The sequence below is a fragment of the Neofelis nebulosa genome, chromosome 4, assembly GCF_028018385.1.
Source record: "Neofelis nebulosa isolate mNeoNeb1 chromosome 4, mNeoNeb1.pri, whole genome shotgun sequence".
In the NCBI taxonomy this organism is placed as follows: Eukaryota; Metazoa; Chordata; class Mammalia; order Carnivora; family Felidae; genus Neofelis; species Neofelis nebulosa.
The window spans coordinates 154,740,339-154,763,505 of record NC_080785.1 but is presented as its reverse complement, the minus strand read 5'-3'; the positions used below and the strand labels follow the sequence as shown (position 1 = coordinate 154,763,505).

Here is a 23,167-nt window from a genome sequence, read left to right as displayed (position 1 = left end):
GTTGGGGGGGAAAGGGGAGCAGGAGCTGGTGGGGAGAGCCCTTATAGACCACAGTGCGGTCCCATGCCCGAGAGGGGAGTGGGAGGAAGGAAGGAGGGTTGCGTCGGAAGAGTCTCAGACCGCAGTGCAGCTCTGAGACAGTCTTAGCCAGGCCGCCAGGAAGCCCCGAGCAAAGGTTATCCAGGAGAAAGTCCCAAGCCCGTCAGTGAGAAATAAGCCCACTGACCCAATCAAAGGAGGCACTCGGAGACTTGGAGCACCATGAAGCGAGGCTTAAATCAACATTCAGCGTTCTTGCAAGAGCAGGTGTCTGATAGAAGGGCACGCTAGGGGGCGGTCACAGCAGACAATTTATCTCTTAGCCTGCAAGTCCCTCCCCTGGTTCCTCATTGGCTGAGCACTACAGAGGCAAGTCCCTCCCCTGGTTCCTCATTGGCTGAGTACTACAGAAGTTACCCCCTTACTGGGGGTGGGGCGTATGCCCATGTAAGGCAAAAAGTAGTTCTGATTGGAACAAACGTACTTTCTCTGAAGTGACACAGAGACTTTTAGTCCCTTCTTTGTTCTTTGGAGCATGCTCATTGCAAAGCCCGCAAAAATAAGCCTGAGAAACAGTGAGGGGAAGAAGAACCCGGAAGTGAAGCGTCCAAGGGTTTGGACTCCATTATGGAGTGGGGGTGGGGGGCTGATATATACTTGCAGTAGGTTGTAAACCTACTGTTAGCTAGACAGCACAGCTTTTATTTGGTATTGAATCCTCTCCCTTCTTACATCCCCTCCCTCTGGGAGAGCAGGGGCTGTAGGGATACTGAATGGTCCCAAAGGCACACCGCCTGGAAGCCGCTGGTCAACTGCTCGCCTTGACGCCGGCTCTCATAAGCGAGTGTGTCAGATTATTAAATTAGATTCGTCGCAGCCAAGCAAGCCCCAAGTACAAGAAAAATTAAAAAACAGACGAAGGAAGAAAATTCTGTCACAATACCCTTCTTGGCCCTGTGGTGAACTGCGTTGTAGGGTTATTACGACGTAATGTTTTACTTAACCGGAAGTAATGATGGGAGGGAAGGAAGTAGGGAGTGTGAGAGAGCTAGGGAGCATTGCCCCTGGTCACATACACTCGGTCATTTCTAAAATCGATAAATTAATAAAGGGTGGAATTGCCGGAAGAAACGGCTACAAGAATTCCAAGTGGCTAAGAGCGAGGCGGGGTGGTGCTCACGAAGGCAGGGGGCCGGAGACCAGTGTTGAAATCGCAGACTTCTGGGTACGGCCTGAGTTTTCAGCCCTGTGCGTGTTTCTTAGGCAAAGAGAAATAAATGAATAAGGGAAAGAGCCGTAGGGAGAGAGGGTAAAGAGAATGAGCGAAAGAAGGCTGTCGCAGAGCACTTAAGATCGCAGCCACCATGCATCAGAGACCTCGGCAGGCTGCTGTCATCCTCAGGAGAACCATTGCTCTCCAGCCCCATAGTCTGCATATCAGAACACCCCCCCCTTTTCCTTCACTGGTTGCAAAAGAATACATTTCCAGTGAGGTGGGTCCTCTGGCCCTCCCCATGCCAGAGTCCCGCCCTGCGAGATGGCCAGTCTGTAATTTGAGTTCAGGCCGTCCAGGAAGGAGCGGGCCCTGAGTAAACCATAGCCGGCAAAGCCACGATGCCCGGGGACTGCCGCGGCTGGGAAGAGGGCCCCTCTCCTGGCTCTTCCTTCCAGAGGGAGCTGGTGGCGCCATCCGTCCGGTAGCAGCTGCTTAGAATGCCAGGGCCGTCAGGCTCTACCTGTCAGGATGTTTAAGGAAGACCTTCTTAGAGAGGATGAAAGCTCTACATCAGCGCGGACCCTTGATTGGCGAGAGATGCCTCCGGGGCCTTCACACCCCCCCCCGATCTGGGAGCACCCTTTAGCACATCATGAGAACACAGCTGGTAGTTTTAGCACGGCTTGAGTGCTCACCGCCTGGCTTCCGGGGTAAATCCTGGGGCAGTGGCTACTTTCCGTGTCTTAATGCACCCCACGCTCGTGTTCCCGAGGAGTCTCACCCTTGACCTCCCCTTCTCTTCTGGCACATGGCTCGGCAGCTGGATTTTTCTGAGGAACCGTTATTCACAAAGAACAAAAATCGTTTGAGTGCTACCAGAATTCTGGCATGGTGACTGGAGAAAACCCGGCTGCATGAAGGTGCGAATGCGGGCGGTTGGCCAGGTTTACCTGCCGAGCGGCAGGCTCTGTCTTGCGGCCTGAGCCGAGTCCGTGCTGGGGGAAAAAAATTGCTTTGAGGTGTAGGAAAGAGAATTCACCCGTATTTGAAACCACGGAGTACAGATCCTCCGAAGGCAGAGGTTTACTTCACTGGAGGAGCTCAAGGAAGCACATTATCTTGGGGTTAAAGGTCCTCAGCCAGGGGTGCCTGGGTGGCTCCGGTCAGTTAAGCGTCCGACCGCAGCTCAGGTCATGATCTCGTGGTTCGTGGGTCCGAGCCCTGTGTCTCGCTCCGTGCTGACAGCTCAGAGCCTGGAGCCTGCTTCGGATTCTGCGTCTCCCTTGCTCTCTGCCCCTTGCACTCTGTGTGTGTCTCTCTCTCAAAGATAAATAAACATTCAAAAAAGGTAAAGGTCCTCAGCCAGCTCTGCTCCCCTCCCCACGACACACGCACATGCACACCCACACACACCTCTGCATACTCACAGACTCCCCCCTTCGGGGTCCCAGCCAGAAAAATAGAAGTAGTACTTTCTTTACTCCCCAGGGAGTATGAGGAGGCCTTTCTTGTAGGATCTCTGTCACCGATAGCATCCGTTAGGTGAGAGAGAGATGTTGGCCCGATTTTGCGATGGTTACCCTAGCTACGCTCCTTGCACGCAGGAGACCGTATACAGGCTCTCGCTGACTATCTGTGTTTTAACGCTGCTTTTAAAAGTAAGATAGAATTCCTGTTTTAAAATGTACATGTAGTGTCTACCTATTAATCTCCTCGTAAATGCCATATTGCCCCCTGTTGGTAAGAACTCACACATCCCAGTTGCCTTATCGGAATAAAAACTAAAACATAAATCCACATATTCAAATATGCATTTTACAGAAATACCTCTTTCCCAGAAATACCTTTTTTTGCTGCTATGTTTTCCTCTTGTCTCCATTTTATATGGAAATCGGCATTCGTTAAATTGTCAGCAGCAACTTCTGAAACGGTTTTTATAAGTTTCTGAATTTGACACGGGCCTTTCCTTTAGTAGATAAGTTGTTCTCTTACAATATTTTTGAAAAGAAAACAAGTGTTTCTCTGACATAATCTGTTTCAGGGCGTATGCAGATTACAGTGCGTCTGTCTGATTTATGTAATTGAGGCAAAGTGGGTTTCTAAAAAACGACCGTTTCTCTCTCTTCCAGCCCTTTTAACGCCGCCTTGGCAGATTACTGGATGCCTGTGGATTTGTACATCGGAGGGAAGGAACATGCTGTCATGCACTTGTTCTACGCGAGATTCTTCAGTCATTTTTGCCATGATCAAAACATGGTCAAGCACAGGTGAGCATTTATCCCCCTTTGCAAGAGAACTTGGTTCCGTGAACGACAACCGAAAGCAGGTGCCGGTTCTTCCGCGGACCAAGGTAAATGGAGGTCGTGGCAGACTTCCGGGTTTCAAGTGTACTTCGGAGGTCACTGTCAGCCTTCGCCACGTGAAGTGCCATTTCTGTTGCTTCGTTTCACTTCTAGCCTGTGAGATTGTAGGTTCGCACAGAATCTTGCCCTCAGCTCTTGTCTGTTTAGCGGAGTTAAGTAACTGAGCCGTTTACTTGTGAGGCAGAGACAAGCAGCTCATAATGTTGCATGGCTTTTTACAGTGTCTCGTTTCAGGTGGTGTTTATCATCTGGCCACACTCGATGTAAGCTCTTTTTCTAAGCCTGACTGAATCCTGCCTGGATAGATGACTCTGAGAAAAGCAGATAATGGATTAAAGCTGGGGAATCTCATTGTAAATCCCTTGATAAATTTTCTTCCTATTGGCCTATAACCTATTCCCCATTATGGTCAGCAAGGTATATGTGCGCTTTTTCCCCCCCCGTGAAATACGTCATATATATATATGTGTATGTATATACGTCATACATATATATGTATATGTATATACGTATACATATATATACACAATATTGCACGTACATATGATATATGTATGTATGTATTGTATAATGTCTTAGACAATTCAAAGAATAAAGTGAACATCCCTGCACCCTCCTTCTCAGTTTGAGAACTAGAGTACTCCAGTCCCTTAGAACACCCAGGGTCCCCTACCCAGTCTTACTCTGTCCCTAACTCACCGCCCCTCCCCTGGCCAGCCCCTATCCTGCATTATTCACTTGCTTCTCTTTATAAATTTATCACCTCTGTATGTAGTTTTGAAACAGTGCGTGTTTTTTGGTTTTCTTGTGTGTGAGCTTTATATGTGTAGAATCATATTTTGTGTATTCCCTCTCGCTTTCCTCGCTCAGCATTTTTGGGGGCTCATCCACACTGGTGCACAGAGTTACGTTGCGTTTCTGTTTCCCCGCTGTGTGGTATTCGCTCACGTGGCGTGGAATTTCCAGCACAGAACACAGTTTATGTGTCCATCCGCCACTCGTGGCTGGTGGGGTGTTTTGTGCAACGATGAGCCTAGCCAGACGGTGAGTGTTCCGGTACGTATTTGCTGACATACATGTGTCAGCACGTGTCTGGCGTGTGTCCCTAAGAGCCGAGCTCCTGAACCGCGGGGTATGCACGTGCCCGACCTCACTCAGGAACACCCCGCTTGTTTTCAGACTGCTCACATAAACCTGTGCTCGTGCGAGCAGAGATGAGGTCCCCATCACCGCACGGCTCCTTCACGTCCACGTTGGTTACGTGATGGATCCGTTTGTGGGTCACGGTTGAAATGAGAGACATTGCGCACTCAGTGAAGCTTAGCAGTTACCAACGTGTCTAGGGGACCGGTGTGTTTTCCCTTCCGGTAAATCCCTATCTGTGTCCTTTATGCGTTGCTGGGTTGTCTTCTATTGACTGTAGGAACTTTGAAAATATTCTGGATGCTAATCCTTTTCCAGCTATATGTATTGCAAGTATTTTTTTCCCGGGTCTCAATTTCTCTAATTTTTATGGTGTCTTTTGGCGAGTAGAAACTCTGAAGTTAATGCAGTAAATTTTAATGGTTTTTTTCCTTTAGGGCTGTTTGTTGCTTTTAGTGTCTCAGTGCCCTCAGTGGACCAGTCCGCGCGTTGCCTTGCTGATCTTTAGTTGCTTCTCCATCAATGTCATGTTTCTGCGTATATATACAAGGGCCTGTTTATAGGATCTTTATTCTGTCTGTTGGTTCGTTTGCTTTTTGCTGTGCTCGTTATTTATTGGCTTTGTTATTGTAATTTTACAAGTCTTACTGTCTGGTAAGGGTAGTCCTTCTACTTCGTTCTTTTTCTTTAGGAATAGCTTGGCTGTGATCAAATCTTTTGCCCTTCCATATGAATTTTAGATTCACCCTGTCACATTCCACAAAAATATCTATTGGGAGTTCAATGCAATGGCACGGAGTCTGGATACTTACTGATAGCTTTTCTCACTCTTCCTTTTTTTTCTTTTAAATTTTTTAAATGTTCATTTTTGAGCAAGAGAGAGACAGAGACAGAGCATGAGCAGGGGAGGGACAGAGAGAGAGGGAGACACAGAATCTGAGGCAGGCTCCAGGCTCTGAGCCGTCAGCCCAGAGCCTGACGCGGGGCTCGAACTCACGAACCGTGAGATCGTGACTTGAGCCGAAGTCGGACGCTCAGCCGACTGAGCCGCCCAAGTGCCCCCTCACTCTTCCTTTTTATGTCTCTGACCTTAACATCTGAAATTATTTCCCCTTTATCTGAAATATACATTTTAGAATATCTTTCATGCTCTTTAGTGAAGGTCCATCTATTAGCTTTTATTTGATATTTCAACCTCATTTCTTAGTTTCCCAGCTCAGTGACACCTTTAAAACAATTCTTTTTTTATAACTTGTCTGGCTTTTTCACTTATTTACCAGCAGGACAATAATTTAGGTTATTTTGTCTGCCATACCATCAGGAGCATAATTCCTGGGTTTTTTTTCAATTACGGTTGTATTTTGTTTTTTGTATCTTTAATTCAGCATCTGTTACACTATTTGTTTTTAATGTGTATTTATTTGTTTTGAGAGAGAGAGCACACTCATGCATGGGAGGGGCAGGGACAGAGGGAATCCTATGCGGGCTCCACACTTACGCAGTGCAGAGGCCGACCTGGGGCTCGAACTCACAACCCGTGAGATCACAGCCTGAGCTGAAATCAAGAGCCAGACGCTTAACTGACTAAGCCACCCAGGCACCCCCTAGACTATTTTTTAATTGCAGAGAAAAAAAGGGGAAAAAAAATCTGATGATCTCTTTGTCCAGATAACCCATGTTAACAACTTAAAAATACAAAATAATAAAGTAATGCATGTCTAAGGTTAAGAGTTTTTTTCTTAACTGCACAGAAACTGAACATTGAAGTCTCACTCCCTGCAGGCCACCCTCCACCCCTCCCCCCTCAACCTGTTAATGGCTTCTTTTGGTCTCTCACAGAAAAACATTTTGCATTACCTCCATGTTTCTGTTGATAGACTTATTTTTTAAAACGTGGCATATATTACACACGTGCCTTTTTGCTTTTTTGATTTAATAATGTATCCTAGTGATCTTTCTACATCAGCATGTGCCGACCCCCCATCCTTTGTAATTTATGCACAGTACCCCATCATAATGGATCTCCCGTGATTTATGTAAGCAATCACCTATTTTTCCAATTGCTATTACAAAAAAAAAAAAAAAGTCAGGTGACTCTCACTGTCTGTGTTCTCAGCTGGTATTTGGGTTTATATCTGTAAGTCCAAGTCCTGACGTGAAAATGCTGGGTCAAAGGATATGTGTTTTTAAAATTTTGATATGTAAAAAATATATTACTTTAAAAATCTCAGGGGCGCCTGGGTGGCGCAGTCGGTTAAGCGTCCGACTTCAGCCAGGTCACGATCTCACGGTCCGTGAGTTCGAGCCCCGCGTCAGGCTCTGGGCTGATGGCTCAGAGCCTGGAGCCTGTTTCAGATTCTGTGTCTCCCTCTCTCTCTGTCCCTCCCCCGTTCATGCTCTGTCTCTCTCTGTCCCAAAAATAAATAAACGTTGAAAAAAAAATTAAAAAAAAAAAAAAAAATCTCAGGGGCTCCTGGTTGGCTCAGTCAGTTAAGCGTCCAACTTCGACTCATGTCATGATCTCGTGGTTCGTGAGTTCAAGCCCCACGTCCAGCACTGTCCTGCTTCAGATTTTGTGTCTCCCCCTCTCTCCGCCCCTCCCCCGCTCATGCTCTGTCTCTCTCTCAAAAAGAAATAAACACGAAAAAAAATTTTTTTAATCAAAAAATAAAGAAAGAAGAGAAAGGAAAGAAATGTCTGTATAGACTCTAAGGGAAAAAAAAGACCAACTTATTTAAAATCTGTTAATAGAACTTTGTGCGTCGCTGCAAACCTTCTGTAGAGCTTGGCGATCGCCTTGTACAAATATCTGACCTACATCATATATCTTCTATCTTGCTAGTCAAGAGCATGGCTATATATAGATGTATGTGTGCGTGTGTATTTGAATGTATAAAGGATATTTGACTTAAGCATATCTGTTTGTAGAGTGCCTGGGTGGGTCAGTCGGTTGAGTGTCCAACTTCGGTTCAGGTCGTGATCTCATGGTTCGTGGGTTCGAGCCCCGCATTGGGCTCTGGGCTGACAGCTCGGAGCCTGCAGCCTGCTTCATATTCTGTGTGTGTCTCTCTCTGTGCCCCTCCCCTGCTCATGCTCTGTCTCTCTCTCTCAAAAACAAGTAAACATGAAAAATAAATAAATATCTCTAGTAACGCAGATTACAGTCTAGTTTCTGCAAAATGAAGCATTATGAAAGCCCCCTCCCTTCACCCCCCTCAGACCTGCTCCCTCTCTCTGTGCACACACACACAGATTAAGAGTCTATGGTACAGAAAACGCATTTAGTTTATACATCAAATTAAATGCTGAAAATAATTTTCTTCTCATTAGTCCCAGAGCCCTTCATGTGTCAAAATAAACTGATTGCATCAGAAGGACAGTGAATACATTAACAGCATTAAGCCTCAGTCGGAATGTTTGTGCCTTGAGACTTTTCCCATTCTGCCTTGAATTTCTTCTCTGTGGAAACTTCTTTACCTCATCAGATAAAACTTACCCGTGAGGATGGGAATTGTGTCCTGTTGCTGTGACAGTATCGTGGACACTGTACATTCTCAGTGGATATTTGTTTAAACTGAGTTTAAGCCCTTGATATAAACAGATAAAAGTTTATGCTTTTCGGGGCTCCTGGCTGGCTCACTCGGTCGAGTGTGCGACTCTTGATCTCTGTCTGGGTCGTGAGTTCAAGCCCCGTGTTGGGCGTGGAGCCTACTTAAAAGAAAAAAATGAAACGAAAGAAGTTTATGTTTCCACAAGGAAGTGTCCTCCTTGGGCTAGAGAGAAAATACACCATGAGAAACGTTTCCTTCTGATGCAGGTCTAGAAACAAAGACCGTAAATGATTTCTGGCCCCAAGGCCCATTTGTGCTTCTGAAGTTATTTGCAGGAGCAGTGAACAAACCAATAAATGAGTCGATGGCTAACTATTTTAAAATATAAGACAAGGCCTGGCTATTTTTATGACTCCTGTACAGTGGTTTTAGAACTATATTCGAGGAGAAAAAATGTTTGCGGCGTTCGGATGTAATTGTCAAGTCCCGTTTGGGGTAGGACTTGGTGTCTGTTGAAATGAATTTCTAACCCGCAGAGCCTCCAGACCCCTGGAACTTGCTTTTCCACCAGGCTTAAGGGACAGCTGTCCGGTGTACTTCGAAATATACCTGTGCACTATTTTGTGTGCATTTTTAAAAGTTCTTTACGAGATAGTAAGATTCTATTCCGTGCCCTCCCCCCCCCCCCCCAAAAAAAAGAGACATTTAAGTACTCAAAATCTGACCTTGAAGAAGTTGCAGGAATTCCCCTTATCTCCGTGTCTCAACGCAGTTGTTAGGGTCACACTCCTGTGAAATCACATCGGGGCCAGGACGTCCTCTGAGCGTTGGCCTTTTCATCAGGGGTGTCTCCACAAACCAGTCAGCCGTAGACGAAATGAGAGTCACCCGCCTCCTGTGGTAAAATTCAGGATTCTCCAGTCAGAATGTTTGAAGACCTTCAAACAACTTTTTCAAGCTGGCCTAGGAGGAAAAACTGAGACCTGTCAACCACGTGTGTATTTATGTCTCTTTATTTATTAGCTGTTTTTGCTGACATGTATCTAAATCAGAACTTTATTTTTTCGTTCTTTCTTTTTTTAAAAATGTACTTATTGTTTATTTACATCCAAGTGAGTTAGCATCTAGTGCAACAATGATTTCAGGAGGAGATTCCTTAGCGCCCCTTCCCCATTCAGCCCATCCCCCCTCCCACACCCCCTCCAGGAACACTCTGTTTGTTCTCCATATTTAAGAGTCTCTTCTGTTTTGACCCCTCCCTGTTTTTATATTCTTTTTGCTTCCCTCCCCTTATAGTCATCTGTTTAGTATCTTAAATTCCTCATATGAGTGAAGTCATATGATATTTGTCTTTCTCTAATTTCGCTTAGCATAATACCCTCCAGTTCCATCCACGTAGTTGCAAATGGCAAGATTTCATTCTTTTTGATCGCCGAGTAATACTCCATTGTATATGTATCCCACATCTTCTTTATCCATTCATCCATCGATGGACATGTGGGCTCTTTCCATACTTTGGCTACTGTTGATGGTGCTGCCATAACCATGGGGGTGCATGTGTCCCTTTGAAACAGCACACCTGTATCCCGTGGGTAAATGCCTAGTAGTGCCATTGCTGGGTCGTAGGGAAGTTCTATTTTTAATTTTTTGATGAACCTCCATACTGTTTTCCAGAGTAGGTGCACCAGTTTGCATTCCCACCAGCAGTGCAAAAGAGATCCTCTTTCTCCGCATCCTCGCCAACATCTGTTGTTGCCTGAGTTGTTAATATTAGCTATTCTGGGGGCGCCTGGGTGGCGCAGTCGGTTAAGCGTCCGACTTCAGCCAGGTCACGATCTCGCGGTCCGTGAGTTCGAGCCCCGCGTCAGGCTCTGGGCTGATGGCTCGGAGCCTGGAGCCTGTTTCCGATTCTGTGTCTCCCTCTCTCTCTGCCCCTCCCCCGTTCATGCTCTGTCTCTCTCTGTCCCAAAAATAAATAAAAAATGTTGAAAAAAAAAATTAAAAAAAAAAAAATATTAGCTATTCTGACACGTGTGAGGTGGTATCTCACTGTGGTTTTGATTTGAATTTCCCTGATGAAATTCAGGTTGATGGTGTTGTGGAGCATTTTTTCATGTGTCAGTTGGACATCTGGATGTCTTCTTTGGAGAAGTGCCTATTCATACCTTTTGCCCATTTCTTCACTGGATTATTTGTTTTTTTGCGTGTTGGGTTTGATAAGTTCTTTATAGATTTTGGATACTAACCCTTTATCTGTCATCTGCAAATATCTTCTCCCATTCCATCAGTTGGCTTTTAGTTTTGCTGATTGTTTCCTTTGCTGTGCAGAAGCTTTTTATCTTGATGAGGTCCCAATAGTTCATGTTTGCTTTTGTTTCCCTTGCCTCTGGAGACGTTTTGAGTAAGAAGTTGCTGCGGCCAAGGTCAAAGAGGTTTTTGCCTGCTTTCTCCTCGAGGATTTTAATGGCTTCCTGTCTTACATTGAGGTCTTTCATCCACTTTGAGTTTATTTTTGTGTCTGGTGTCAGAAAGCGGTCCAGGTTCATTGTTCTGCATGTCGCTGTCCAGTTTTCCCAGCACCACTTGCTGAAGAGACTGTCTTTATTCCATTGGCTATTCTTTCCTGCTTTGTCAGAGATGAGTTGGCCATACGTTTGTGGGTCCATTTCTGGGTTCTCTATTCTGTTCCATTGATCTGAGTGTCTGTTTCTGTGCCGGTACCAAATACTATCTTGATTACAGCTTTGTGATACGTCTTGAAGTCCAGAATTGTGATGCCTCCAGCTTTGGTTTTCTTTTTCAGGATTGCTTTGGCTATTCGGGGCCTTTTCTGGTTCCATACACATTGTAGGATTGTTTGTTCTAGCTCTGTGAAGAATGCTGGTGTTTTTTTGATAGGGATTGCTACGTCTATTTCTGTATTACTCTTGGTTAGCGTTTGGTTAGCCCTGTCCTCCCGGGAGGGATTTGAGGCTACTGCCACTCCCTGTTGTTTTCATTTCTCAACCCCCTCAGTGGAGCATGTGACTCTTGATCTTAGGGTCGCAAGTTTGAGCCCCATGGTGGGTGTAAAGATTACTTTAAAAATACTCAGGGGGCTCACGCGCGAGGAATTCTGTCGACTCTAAGCACTGGATTCACTCTGTAATTCTGGCTAGGTTTCATCACCTTACCACAAAGTCTTATGTAGTTCTAATACTCTTTCCTGCTTTTTCTAAGTGAGTCCTGGCCCTCTTTCACACTTGCACATTTAGGTCTGTACTCTGAGGTTTTCATGGATCTCTTTACCCTCCACCAGAAGCTGGCCTCCGGGCTGGGTGTGCCCCCACATGGGACAGCACGTATGCTGTTGTGCATCAGAAATACCAGGTTACTGGGGCGCCTGGGTGGCTCAGTGGGTTAAATGGCTGACTTCGGCTCAGGTCATGATCTCACAGCTCAGGAGTTCGAGCCCCGCGTTGGGCTCTGTGCTGACAGCTTGGAGCCTGGAGCCTGCTTCAGATTCTGTGTCTCCCTCTCTCCCTGCCCCTCCTCCACTCATGCTCTGTCTCTCTCTGTCTCAAAAATAAATAAACATTAAAAAAAGAAAAAAAGAAAGAAAGAAATACCAGGTTACTGATCAAGCCAGAATCAATGTCCCTGGGAGATTTGCCAAAGAAGATACGCAAATGATGAAGAGGCCTACTCTAAAATGCTTCCCTCGCTAGTAGTCAAAGAAATACAGTGAAACAGAAGTGAGGCACCATTTTCCGTATAGCAGAGAGGCTGGGATGAACAGCGTCCCCTGTGCTGTGGGAAGGCCGTTTGGAACAAGCTTTACGAAAAGCAGTTTGATGACATACGGCGAGAGCCTTGGAAACATTCACATTTTTGGACACACTAATTGCACTTCTGGAAACCTAGCCCAAGGGAATAATCAGAAATGCAAACTTAGGCACCCAACTGTACGTGTGTTATTTCAAGTAGCTACACGTTTAGATATGCCCTGTCGCCCCCACATTCTGAGAAAGAGTGAAGAAAGTCTAGCCCCTGTACAACTCTTTAAAATTATATTACGTGGAATGTTTAGTAACACGGAGAAATGCATCTGAAGTACCTAGAACTGAAAAAAACAAAGCACGATACAGAATCATAGATGCAATTTGGCTATATCTCTGTATTTAAATGTACACACGCATGTATACACATACGCAGAGCGAGAGAAAAGACTAGAAAAAAACTATGCCAACATGTTAACACTAGTTTCTCTGGAAGGTGAACTTATTGGTGATTTTCTTACTTTTTAAGGCACTCCTGCTTTTTTTCCAGGGTTTTTACAGTGATTGTATAACCTTATAATAGGAAAAAAGAATAAAAAAAAAAAATAAAAAAGCAGTCATTTACAGCCTAGATTCAGAAGCAGGGAAGTACCCTGGAGGAGGTACCCGGGAGGAAGTACTCAGGGGAGAGCTTTGGCTGTGGCTGGACGTCCCCGGGACGGAAGCCGCAGGGGCGTGCTGCAGAGAGGGACATACCCAGCTCATCCCTGAACTGCAGTAAGGAAGCCTGTCTCTCCCTCTGTAAGGGACAGTGGTGAGGGACGGCGGTAGGCCCAGGAACCCTGTTTTTGTTGCTCTTAACTGCACCTCTGGGGAGACACCACATTCCCCGAAAGTGACATTCTCCCTGTGGTTTGTTGTCAACCAAGAACAGTGGCCTGCTGATCACTGAGAACGCCACGGGCTCCGGTCCCCCAAGCTTTTATGTGTCTCTCTGATCACACCAGAAATGAGCCTTGGGGGAAAAGGAAGGGAAGAGAAACTTACCTTGGGTCTCACCGTATCAGTAAGGGCTCCTTCCATGCTGCTAGCTGGTTGCTAAGAAATAGAAATGGTAGTATTTTTTTAATGTTTGTTTTTGAGAGAGAGAGAGACAGAGAGTACAGGCAGGGGAGGGGCAGAGCGAGGGGGACAGAGGATCTGAAGCGGACTCCATGCTGATAGCAGAGGGCCGGATCCGGGGGGAGATCACATGTGACCTGAGCCCAAATCAGACGCTTAACCGAGCAAGCCACCCAGGCGCCCCTAGAAATGGTAGTATTTTAAGAATGAGCTATTGCTTAATGCTCCGACCCTGGCTAATTATGTGATTCTGATGGCCCTCAGCACAGGGCAAGGAAGAGGAAGTTTGCAAAATCAGTCTGAAAAGTTGTTAGAGATTGTTTTCAGAAATCCAGGGCTTTCTGTTTTCTTCTTTCCAGATCTATACAGGGGCCGGCTGACCAGGTCAGGGAGTGGGCAGCGGGCTGTCCAGGGCCTCCTGAGTAGGTGAAATGTCATCGGCAGTGGCTAGTTGGGGCTCTGACGAATCCTGGGATTCTGTTAGCTGCATCCCAGTTAGTACATTCCTTTGTATACAGTGATTTTTGATTTTTTTATATAAGGGCACTTAAAATAGCCTATCAATCCATATTCTGGAATTCCTTATTTATCCTAATAATTACTGACCCTCCCCACCCTGCCCTTCCACCTGCCCCCCCCCCTTCCCACCTTGGTGGCACAAAGGTGGCTTTCCATGACCAGCCATCAAGGAAGTACCGAAGAGAACATCACTCCCCATCATTCTGCTCGCACATACCTGTGCTGCAGCAAATGCGGGGTGGTATTTTTTTTTTAATTCTTTTTTTTACTATATTATTTATTTAGAGAGAGAGAGAGAGAGAATGCAAGCAGGGGAGAGGGGGCAGAGGGGGAGACAGAGAATCTTAAGCAGGTTCCACGCTTAGCACGGAGCCTGACATGGGGCTCAATCCACGACCCTGGGGTCATGATCTGAGCCAAAGTCAAGAGTCGGATGCTCAACCGACTGAGCCACCCAGGCGCCCCTCTAGGGGTGGTATTAAAGGCGCAGCAGGAGAGCGGGGCCAGAGCAAAGAGCGCGGCGTTGCCTCCATGGCAGTGAAACCAGCCGGGCCCCCGCAGGCAGAGACCCTGCGTGACGCCCACCTTTGATCCTTCTACGCCAAAGGGGTTTCAGGATGGTTTCAGATCTTTCACTTCCTTATAAAGCCCTCGGCTGTACAGGGTCACTGTGATGCATGAGTAACTCAGTTGCTTCTGCAAGTTTGTCCCCGGTGCCATTTGTCGAGTGAATGAATGAGCACGTAGGGAATACGTTACACTGGCTGTGAATCTTAGTAATGAGCTCGGCGATGGTGTGAACGCTGCTCCCGGGGGACCGGGTTCCGAGCTCAGCGGGGCCCTTGACGTCCTTGTCCCTCATTCCCATGCACCTCGCGCCTCCATATCACACTAGAGCGTCCTCCTTATGGCGTTGATGGTTATTTCTGAGCATGTCTTGGCCCACCGTTTTACTGTAAGCCTTCTAACCGCAGAGTGCTCTGTACCCGTTTGTGGCTCAAATACACGTTGAATGAATACATAAGTGTGGTTCCTCATTCCGAGCTACACCGGCTTCAGCCACAAGAATGAGAACCGGATTCCCAAGGTCCTGTGGATCATTCCCTGGAGCCCTGAAGAGTGGGGGATGGGGGGACCACTGGGGAATGAGCAGGGAAGTGCCCCTTCCACCGTGAAATCCAGTGTTAACGCTCTTGGGCTCTTGGGACCCTACCCCCCCCTCCCCGACTCGTCCCCCTGCTCCCACCCACCTTCCTGAGAGCTTAAGCGGATGGAGTCTGAAACCGCTCACTGCGCCTCTCCCTGCAGAAAAGTCACGGCCCCACCTGGGAGCCATAATGTCCCGTGCCTGCCCTTTATCGGCCTTTCTCCCTCCACCTCGTGTCCCTCTCCACGTTGTCCCCGCCTCTGCTGCTGGCAGCTTTATTTCTCCTCTCGTGGAAACGGCGTTCATTTAGCTCAAACCAGTGAACGATATCAAGCACCCGCCATGATCTCAGCACCGGAAGGAGGCTCGGGGGAGGAGGGCAGAGGAGCAGCCTCCTTGAATACATAATAAAATTTGGTATCTGCCGGGCCCAGCTGCCGGGACCACACCGGACACGCCGCCAACGGCCAGCTCTGGGGACCGCCACCAATGTGTACAGGCCCCTGGGATCCCTCGCCCTCACCTGGAAAGGGTTAGAAGTGGTTTTGAAACAGGCAGAACTAATCGATGGTGTCAGCGGCCAGGCTGGTGGTGACCGCGGTGGGGAGGTGGGGCCTTTGGGAGGTTGGTCACGCTCTGTGGCCATCACAGGTGTGCTTATGTTGTGAAGATTCATCAGGTTTTACTCCCAGGATCCGTGTACTTTTCGATATGTGCGCGGCACTTTATTTCGAAGTTTACTTAAAAAAACAAGAAGAAGAAGAATTGGAACCCATGGGGCTCCGAAGAGCCTCTGGAAAGTAGGGCCACGTGCTGGCAGGTGCAGTGCCATCCGTTCCCAGAAGGTGGCAGCATCGAGCCACCTGATAACCTGCAGAGGCCAGAACAGGATTCCTGGGTTCTCACCCCCCCGCCCCCCCCCCCCCGGCCCCCTCTGGAGGCTAAAAGCTCTGTGGATTTTCACCATACTGCTCAGCTTTGTCTTTGGGATCCAGATTATTCCCTCCCTCCTTCCACCCTGATTTTTAATTTCCCCTAAGAGCTACCAAAGCCGTTGCACTCAGAGTGGGAAAGGAAAGGAAAAATCTCAAAAACTCGTGCAGACAGTAACAGAAATTCATCCCACTGGCACCAGGCACCGAGGAGAGAAAGCAACGGTCTGTTTGTTTTTGTTTTGTTTCTCTTTCCTGTGAGGCTGCAGCGTGAAAAACTAATCTGAGGAAGATTCCAGCCTGAGAGGTGACCCGGTGCACCCTGAGTGCAGGCACAGATCAGCCCCGTGGACCCCACCGATGCTCTGCGAAGCTTGGCGGGGGCAGCCCTTCCTTGGGGAATACTGGCTCCGTGTGCCTGGTGCTTTTGAGTGTGTTTGTGTCCAGTCTGTTTCTTGACCTGCCCAATAAAAAGTGGCCATATGACTTGCTTTTGTTTTAAAACTGTTGCCGTAGAGCGAATGGGATGGGGTTAAAATCCTGGAATCGGATGGAAGGCAAAGATGCCTTCAAGAGCCAGCAACAGCAGCCACCGGCGTCTTCCACCTGTGTCCCACCGTCCTTTTGTCTGAATGTGCATATTTATGAGTTCATTCCCCCGTCCACGTTTTCACCACGTCTCCTTTTTGTTGTTGTTGTTGTTGTTGTTTTTGTTTTGAGCTTGCCTGTTGGGCACAGCACTCAGTGCCGGGGACAGAGGGAAGACCAAGGGAGTAAAAGTCCTTACCGTGATGGGCGTAGGGCCGGATGTGGACTGGTCTTTACGTTGTAATCAGGGCACAGCCCGGACACGCTTCTCACGTGGTGTGTCCCAGACGCTGCGGGATACAAACAAGGGCCTGGGGACGTGTGCAGGGGACAGAAGCGGCCACCCAGAAAATGGAATGCCTGAGTTCAGAGGTGCAGGGTGAGTCCCGGCTTCCCCGGGGAACACAGGCTGAGACAGCATTCCTGCCAGGGGGCACCTGATCCTGGGGAGCGTGACCCGTTCTGGGGACAGCCAAGTGTGCGCGTGACCTCTGCGAGGAACAAGCAAGTGGGTTTAAAGTGTCAGAGACACCAGGCAGGTAAACAGGGCTGATGGCAGAGGAAACCCCGCGCTCAGTCTGTGGGGTGCGGTTCTCTGAGCTTCCTGAGGAGAATGCAGACGGGGGTCCTTGGGCATCAGAACCCCAGCCTGCTCTGGATAAAGCCTGCGTCGCCCGAGGACACAGGTCCCTGTGGCATCTGTGCAGGTGTTCCGGGAAGCCGCAGACACAACTGCTCTCCCTTCAAGGCGCTTAGTTATTCAAATGCAGTGTAAGATCCAAGGGCATTTGATTGTTAAATAATTTGTCTTGTTTTTCTGTACAAAAGACTCCTATTTCCTAGGAGTCTTGATGGGACGTGAACCGTGGCACCAAAGGATGCCATTCTGCCAACGTGACTTTGCCGGTGGAATGTCATGAGCGTGGTGGGAGGAAGGCAGCCTTCTGAGTCGAATGGGTCTATTATTAAGATGGGTTTTAGAGGCTGGACGATGATACGATGACTTCTGTGCACATGTGGGGTTTGTTCCAAATTAACATGGGAGCATGCCGGATGGCCCCTGTGACGCTCAATAATAACACTGAATAATTTGCACAATTGTGTAACATTCGACTTGAAGGTTATGCATATTGGGTCTTTTCCACCGTGGAAAATACCTCAGGGAGCCTGGGCGGCTCAGTTGGTTGAGCGTCCGGCTGTTGATTCCAGGTCCGATCTCACCATGGTGCAATCGAGGCCCGTATTGGGCAAAAAAAAAAAGGGTAAGAAAATCCCTCACCACCACCCCCAACCTCGCGTGTGCTCCTGAGATTTTAAAATATGAAGGCTGAGAATCCCTTTTTCCGAACTGGCCCTCATCTCTTTTCCGGTCGGTCTATCCCGTGCTACCCCCTGAATCCCCTGGCACGTTTCCCCTAAACCGCACCTGTCCGCACAGCCGTTGGACAAGGGCCACACAGATACAAACCAGGGGCCGGCCCAGCAGCCTTACTCAGTATCACGGGTCACCGAAATCCCACGGCCTTGTGTGAGAAACAAGGGTCCTGTTAACCTGACCAAGCCAGCTCCTCCTACCTACGACGCCAGAACAACACTTGCAGTCTGCTGGGCCTCTGAGGTCGTGTGGTTTTTTTGAACTTCTCAGTAACAGCCACCTCGCGTCAGTGACCTTGAAGCACCAACGGGTTTGTCTGTTGAAAGGTGCATCGTGCGGCTGGTGATGCTTGGGAAGAACGTGGCTCCCGCCAAACGTGCCTACCTCTCAACAGATACGGAACGCGCACGCGTTACCAGCACATGTCTCCGCAAGTCGTTCTTAGAGTTTGGAATGGCTCTTGCTCTCGTGCTTTACAACGGAATCAGGTGGATTCTTCAGAATAAACCGTTTCAAATCGGAAATCACGTCATTTCCCCGTCATTTCAGTGTAAGGGTCAGCCTGTCCTTGTCCCCTTCCGAGAAAAAGTTTATATTGCAGTATTCATCCACTAAAAGTGACTGAAACCATTTTTTTAGGAAACAGGCACTATAAACAAATTATAACCCATGGGCACCGCAGACTGCTAGAGAGCTGTTTAAAACCAAATAGGTCTGGGGGCGCCTGCGTGGCTCAGTCGGTTGAGTCCCTGACTTCGGCTCAAGTCATGATCTCACGGTTTGGGAGTTCGAGCCCTGCATTGGGCTTGCTGCTGTTATCACAGAGCCTGCTTCGGATCCTCTGTCCCTCTCTCTCTCTCTGCCCCTCCCCTGCTCGCTCACATGCGCCTCCTTCTCTCTCTCTGTCTCTCAAAAATAAACATTAAAAAAACTGAGCCTCTTTCCATAATTTGACTACTGATGAAAGCTCTGCTATAAACATTGGGGTACGTGTGCCCTAATGAATCCGCACTCCTGCATCCTTTGAATAAATTCCTAGTAGTGCTACTGCTGGGTCGTAGCAGGTTCTATTTTTAATTTGTTGAGGAACCTCCAGACTGTTTTCCAGGGCGTTGATGGGGGTGGGGGGCGGTGAGATAGGTGATGGGCATCGAAGAGGGCACTTGTTGGGATGAGCGCTGGGTATTGTATGTAAGCGATGAATCATGGGAATCTACCCCCCAAAACCTAGAGCACGCTGTATATACACTGTATGTTAGCCAACTTGGCAATAAATTATATAAATAATAATAATAAAACAAAAAGTGAAAACAATTACAAAAGGAAAAAAACTGAGATAGGTCTATATGGACTGTTGTGGAAAATCCATTCATATAGTTAAATGAAATACCAGTCATATATGTAAATTATGATCTATTTAAATCTGCCAAAATTATACAAAACTATATATATGTATATACACATAGGCATTCAGAGAAGTTTCCAGACGTTTCCAGGTGTATTTACCATGCTATTAATAACAACCACCTCCTCAGAGGGGGGTAGGCCTAAAAAGAGGAGGTTCATGTTTGAATTTGAACAGAAAGTCTATATGCGTGGTTAATCTGTAGGAGTCAGTGTTGTTTTTTTTTTAAAGAATGTAAGCGGTCACTGTGTACAAGGTTGATGGAAAAGCAGCCTGCTTGAGCAGAGCCCTGACTTAAACCTCCCTGTGTCCCCTCGAGCCCCTCCCGACGCTGGACTCGGCCTGTAGCTGACATTAGTGTGGTTCTTTAAAATTTCCAAGTATTGGGGTACCTGGGTGGCTCAGTCAGTTACGTGTCGGTCTTCGGCTCAGGTCATGATCTCACGGTTTGTGAGTTCGAGCTCCGTATCAGGCCCCTCTGCTCTCAGCACGGAGCCTTCTTTGGATCTTCTGTTCTCATCTCTCTCTGCCCCTCCCCTGCTTGCGTACTCTCTCTGTCTCTCTCAGAATAAATAAATAAACTTAAAAAAAAAAAAAAAAAAGCCGGGGGAGGGGGTGGGGCCCCTGGGTGGCTCAGTCGGTTGAGCGTCTGACTTCAGCTCAGGTCATGATCTCACAGCTCATGAGTTCGAGCCTCGTGTCGGGCTGTGTGCTGACAGCTCAGAGCCTTTTGGACTCTGTCTTCCTCTCTCTCTGCCCCTCCCCTGCTTGTGCTCTCTCTTTTTCTTTCTCTCTCTCAAATACAAATACACATTAAAAAAATTTTTTTAAAAAGAACTGCAGCAAATTTAAAAATAAAATAAAATTCACAAGTATTTTCATGCAATCATTTACTGTAATCTTACCAACAAGCCTTTGACAGATTTTTAGTGTTTCCACTTTTCAGATAAGCAAACTGATGTTAAGAACAAGTAAGGGACTTGCCTTGGCTCATAGAATTCATTGAGGAGGAAAGAGACTCAAATCCAGGCCTTCCGAATCTGAAGCCTAGTGTTCTTTCCACTTCGACAAGTAGAAAGTAGCTAACACCTGCCGATCTGACTTAATGTTCTCAGTCACTTCTTTATAAGGAGCTGTTTGCTCCAGTTGGATTTACAAGTGGCATTGGCCAGACTACCTGCTTTTATGAAGAGCAGTTGTCTCTGTCCATCAGCCGGAAAGGCTTCTATTGCTGTCTTCTGGATGCTTCAAATCCCTACCAATCGATTTCTTTTCCCTTTATCTTTTCTCAGAGAGCCTTTCCATAAGCTGCTGGCCCAAGGCCTTATCAAGGGGCAGACATTCCGCCTGCCATCTGGACAATATCTACAGAGAGAGGAAGTAGATCTCACAGGTGAGAATGGCCCATCGGTCCCTTCTAGGTACTCGGGGAGAACGAGGCCAGGCCTGAGAGCCATTGACAAAAGCAGGTGCTCGCCCGGGCCTCGGCGGGGTGGGAAATCCCGGAGAGGGCCCCGTGGGTCTCAGGTCTCCAGGCCTGCTGTGCCTGGTGGCCAGTGCCCTCTGAAGGCTGGGGCTGGGATGGCCACCTGCTCCTCAGCCCCAGCCCCATCCGCTGTCCGTTCGCTTCTGGAAGGGTTTTCATTTGTACACAACAGAGTCAGCCCGGGCATCACCTCGTGCCCTTGCTTGTGTTTGACAGCCCGTCTCAGGGACAGAGTCCCCAGGTTCAAGAGACACTCTTCCAAGCCTGGGACACTCCCAGCGTTTCTCTCTAGGTAGTCTCTAGGCACGTGTCGGAACCCCGGAGCAGCCCCACCCAGCACTTCCCTGTGGAGCACCTCTCCCCGATCGCTGGACCTCCCTCTTCTTTCAGTGCTCCCGAGGCTTTCTGCTGCCATCTGTGTTTTCACTCTTCCTCAGGGGTAGTTCCTCTTGCCAGATCTTTAGGTGGCACGGTGCGGATGTCGTGTGCACCCAGCATACCCTTGAAATCAATGACATGTTAGAAAATGGGGGGTGGGGGTGGGGAGACAGAGAGGCAACTGTGAGAAAACCCCAGAACTCTGGCCATTACGTTTAGAAAACCCAGTGCACAATGGATGAGATCATGTAAACCCAACAACCCCCTAATGGTAGGCAGCCTTCCAAACCAAACACTAGAGAGAAGGTTTAGGTGGAAGCCATCAATGGAATTACCTAATTATGCAGTAATTTATCAGGGTTTGGAATGGTCCGTGGGACGGAAAAAAAGCTTGAAAAGAAATTGACAATATTTCTCCAACAGGGACCAGAGGAGAAAGAAGCCAAATCCAGGGGGCATATAAATTTCAGTTGTTAGTGAAGTGCTCTCTGTGTTATGGGCAGGGCTGCCGTTGTACGGCTGTGCAGTTGGTGCACTGCTCAAAGGCACCCGGCCTAGGGGGTGAGCAGGGCCCGAGATCCAGCCTCTTGCCAAACCATATACCTCAGGGCCACATTTGCCAAGAGAGGGCACCTTTTTCTAACTTCTCAACTGTTGTGCCCGGATAGATGCCTCTTTCGTAAGTTGCACAGTAGTGCTGGAAAGAGTAGCTAAGCCCGGAGGAGGCGTGGAGGGTAAACGGAAACAGTGGTTCCCTGAGCCTTACTGCAGCCTGGATACAGCAACTTCAGTCTCCCTCTGCTCTGATGTCATGGGGCCAGGCAGTGTTGTGAGCTCCTTTTCCCTTCCCACGTGGACTTGCCCCCTCGAAAAAACACTTGGGTCAGCGAGGCCAGCCTTCCCTCTCCTTAATGGACGTGCTTCTGCGGAGTTAGCTTTTGGGTACACACATCGGCCCCTTGGGACTTTGGTTGCGGTCAGAGCTGGGAGTGCTTGTCTAGAAGGAACAGAAAACACGCCCAAAGGCAGGTGGACACAGGACGTAGGGATATCACCCGAAGCCAGCTGTAGGGGCTCCAGCCGGGCCTCGCCGCGTGCAGGCAGTCCCCAGGCGCCATCCAGATGCCGGGCCTAGAACTTTCTCTTCTCTCCTTCCCCGCCCCTGTTTGCTCTTCCTCCTCCTCTCTGTTCTTCTGCCCTGTTCTCCCTCCTCCTCCAGGCTGGGCTTCTGTTCCCCCTGACTTCAGGTTACAAGGTGACCTCGGGGACCCATGATGCCACGTCCTGCCCCGTCTCCTTAGGACTTTATGGTTCCAGCGTCCAACAACATTGAAACGGGAGCTTCTGTCTCTTAGTTGCGGTTCCTGGGAGAGCCCTTAGCCTTCCCAGATGTCCTTCCTTGTCCCAGCCCCCGGGGCTCGGCCACACGCTCACCTCTTCCAGACCTAGCCGTGTAAGGCCTTGTCTGGCCTGGTGGTGTGTGGGTGGGGAGGAGACACTCCCGGACAGCAGGCCGTGGCGGGCGGGCACCACAGGGCACACCGCATTCAACAGGAGCCCGGTGAGGTGAGCCCGCGGGTCCCAATGGTGCGAGAGCATGTTTTCGGTGACTGACGTGACCTCTCGGGGCGCTTTGCTGCTCTTGAGACCCTGACCGGTCAGCTGCCGGCTTCCAGGGGAGACCCCGAATCCCTGAAGGAGACAGCAGAACGTGCGGGCCTCTGTTTCCCTTCCCTTCCCTTCCCTTCCCTTCCCTTCCCTTCCCTTCCCTTCCCTTCCCGTAGAAAAACATTTTCTACGATGTGTCACAGAGGGAGAGAAAGAGGAGAAAGAGGCGTGTCGAGTGAATGAGTGGGATTCTTCAATCGGACGCTTTTAATGGCTCTTAGTGGACGTGCTGTTGCGGAACCCGTTCCGAGCCGCACGTGCCGTCCCCGTGTGTGATTTTGGTGTCCAGGGTCTGTTCCTGTTCACGCAAACACGAAGGAGACGGTGGAGGTGACGTGGGAGAAGATGAGCAAGTCCAAACACAACGGGGTGGACCCCCAGGAGGTCGTAGGGCGTTACGGCATCGACACCATCCGGCTGTACATCCTCTTCGCCGCCCCTCCCGAGAAGGATATCTTGTGGGATGTGAAGGGTAAG

General features: G+C 48.5%; 1 protein-coding gene across 16 annotated transcripts in view; it reads left to right on the top strand.

Moving 5' to 3' along the window:
* LARS2 (leucyl-tRNA synthetase 2, mitochondrial) overlaps positions 1-23,167 on the top strand; it is a 189,493-nt gene that overhangs the window by 140,193 nt on the left and 26,133 nt on the right. For all 16 annotated transcript variants that reach the window (XR_009260975.1, XR_009260976.1, XM_058727230.1 and 13 more), the window contains 3 exons: positions 3,385-3,522; positions 20,451-20,551; positions 22,980-23,162. Coding sequence is in view for 14 of the 16 variants with exons in the window: in XM_058727230.1 (XP_058583213.1) it covers positions 3,385-3,522; positions 20,451-20,551; positions 22,980-23,162 (422 nt within the window). In the remaining 2 variants the exon portion in view is untranslated. The remainder of the gene's footprint in view (positions 1-3,384; positions 3,523-20,450; positions 20,552-22,979; positions 23,163-23,167) is intronic.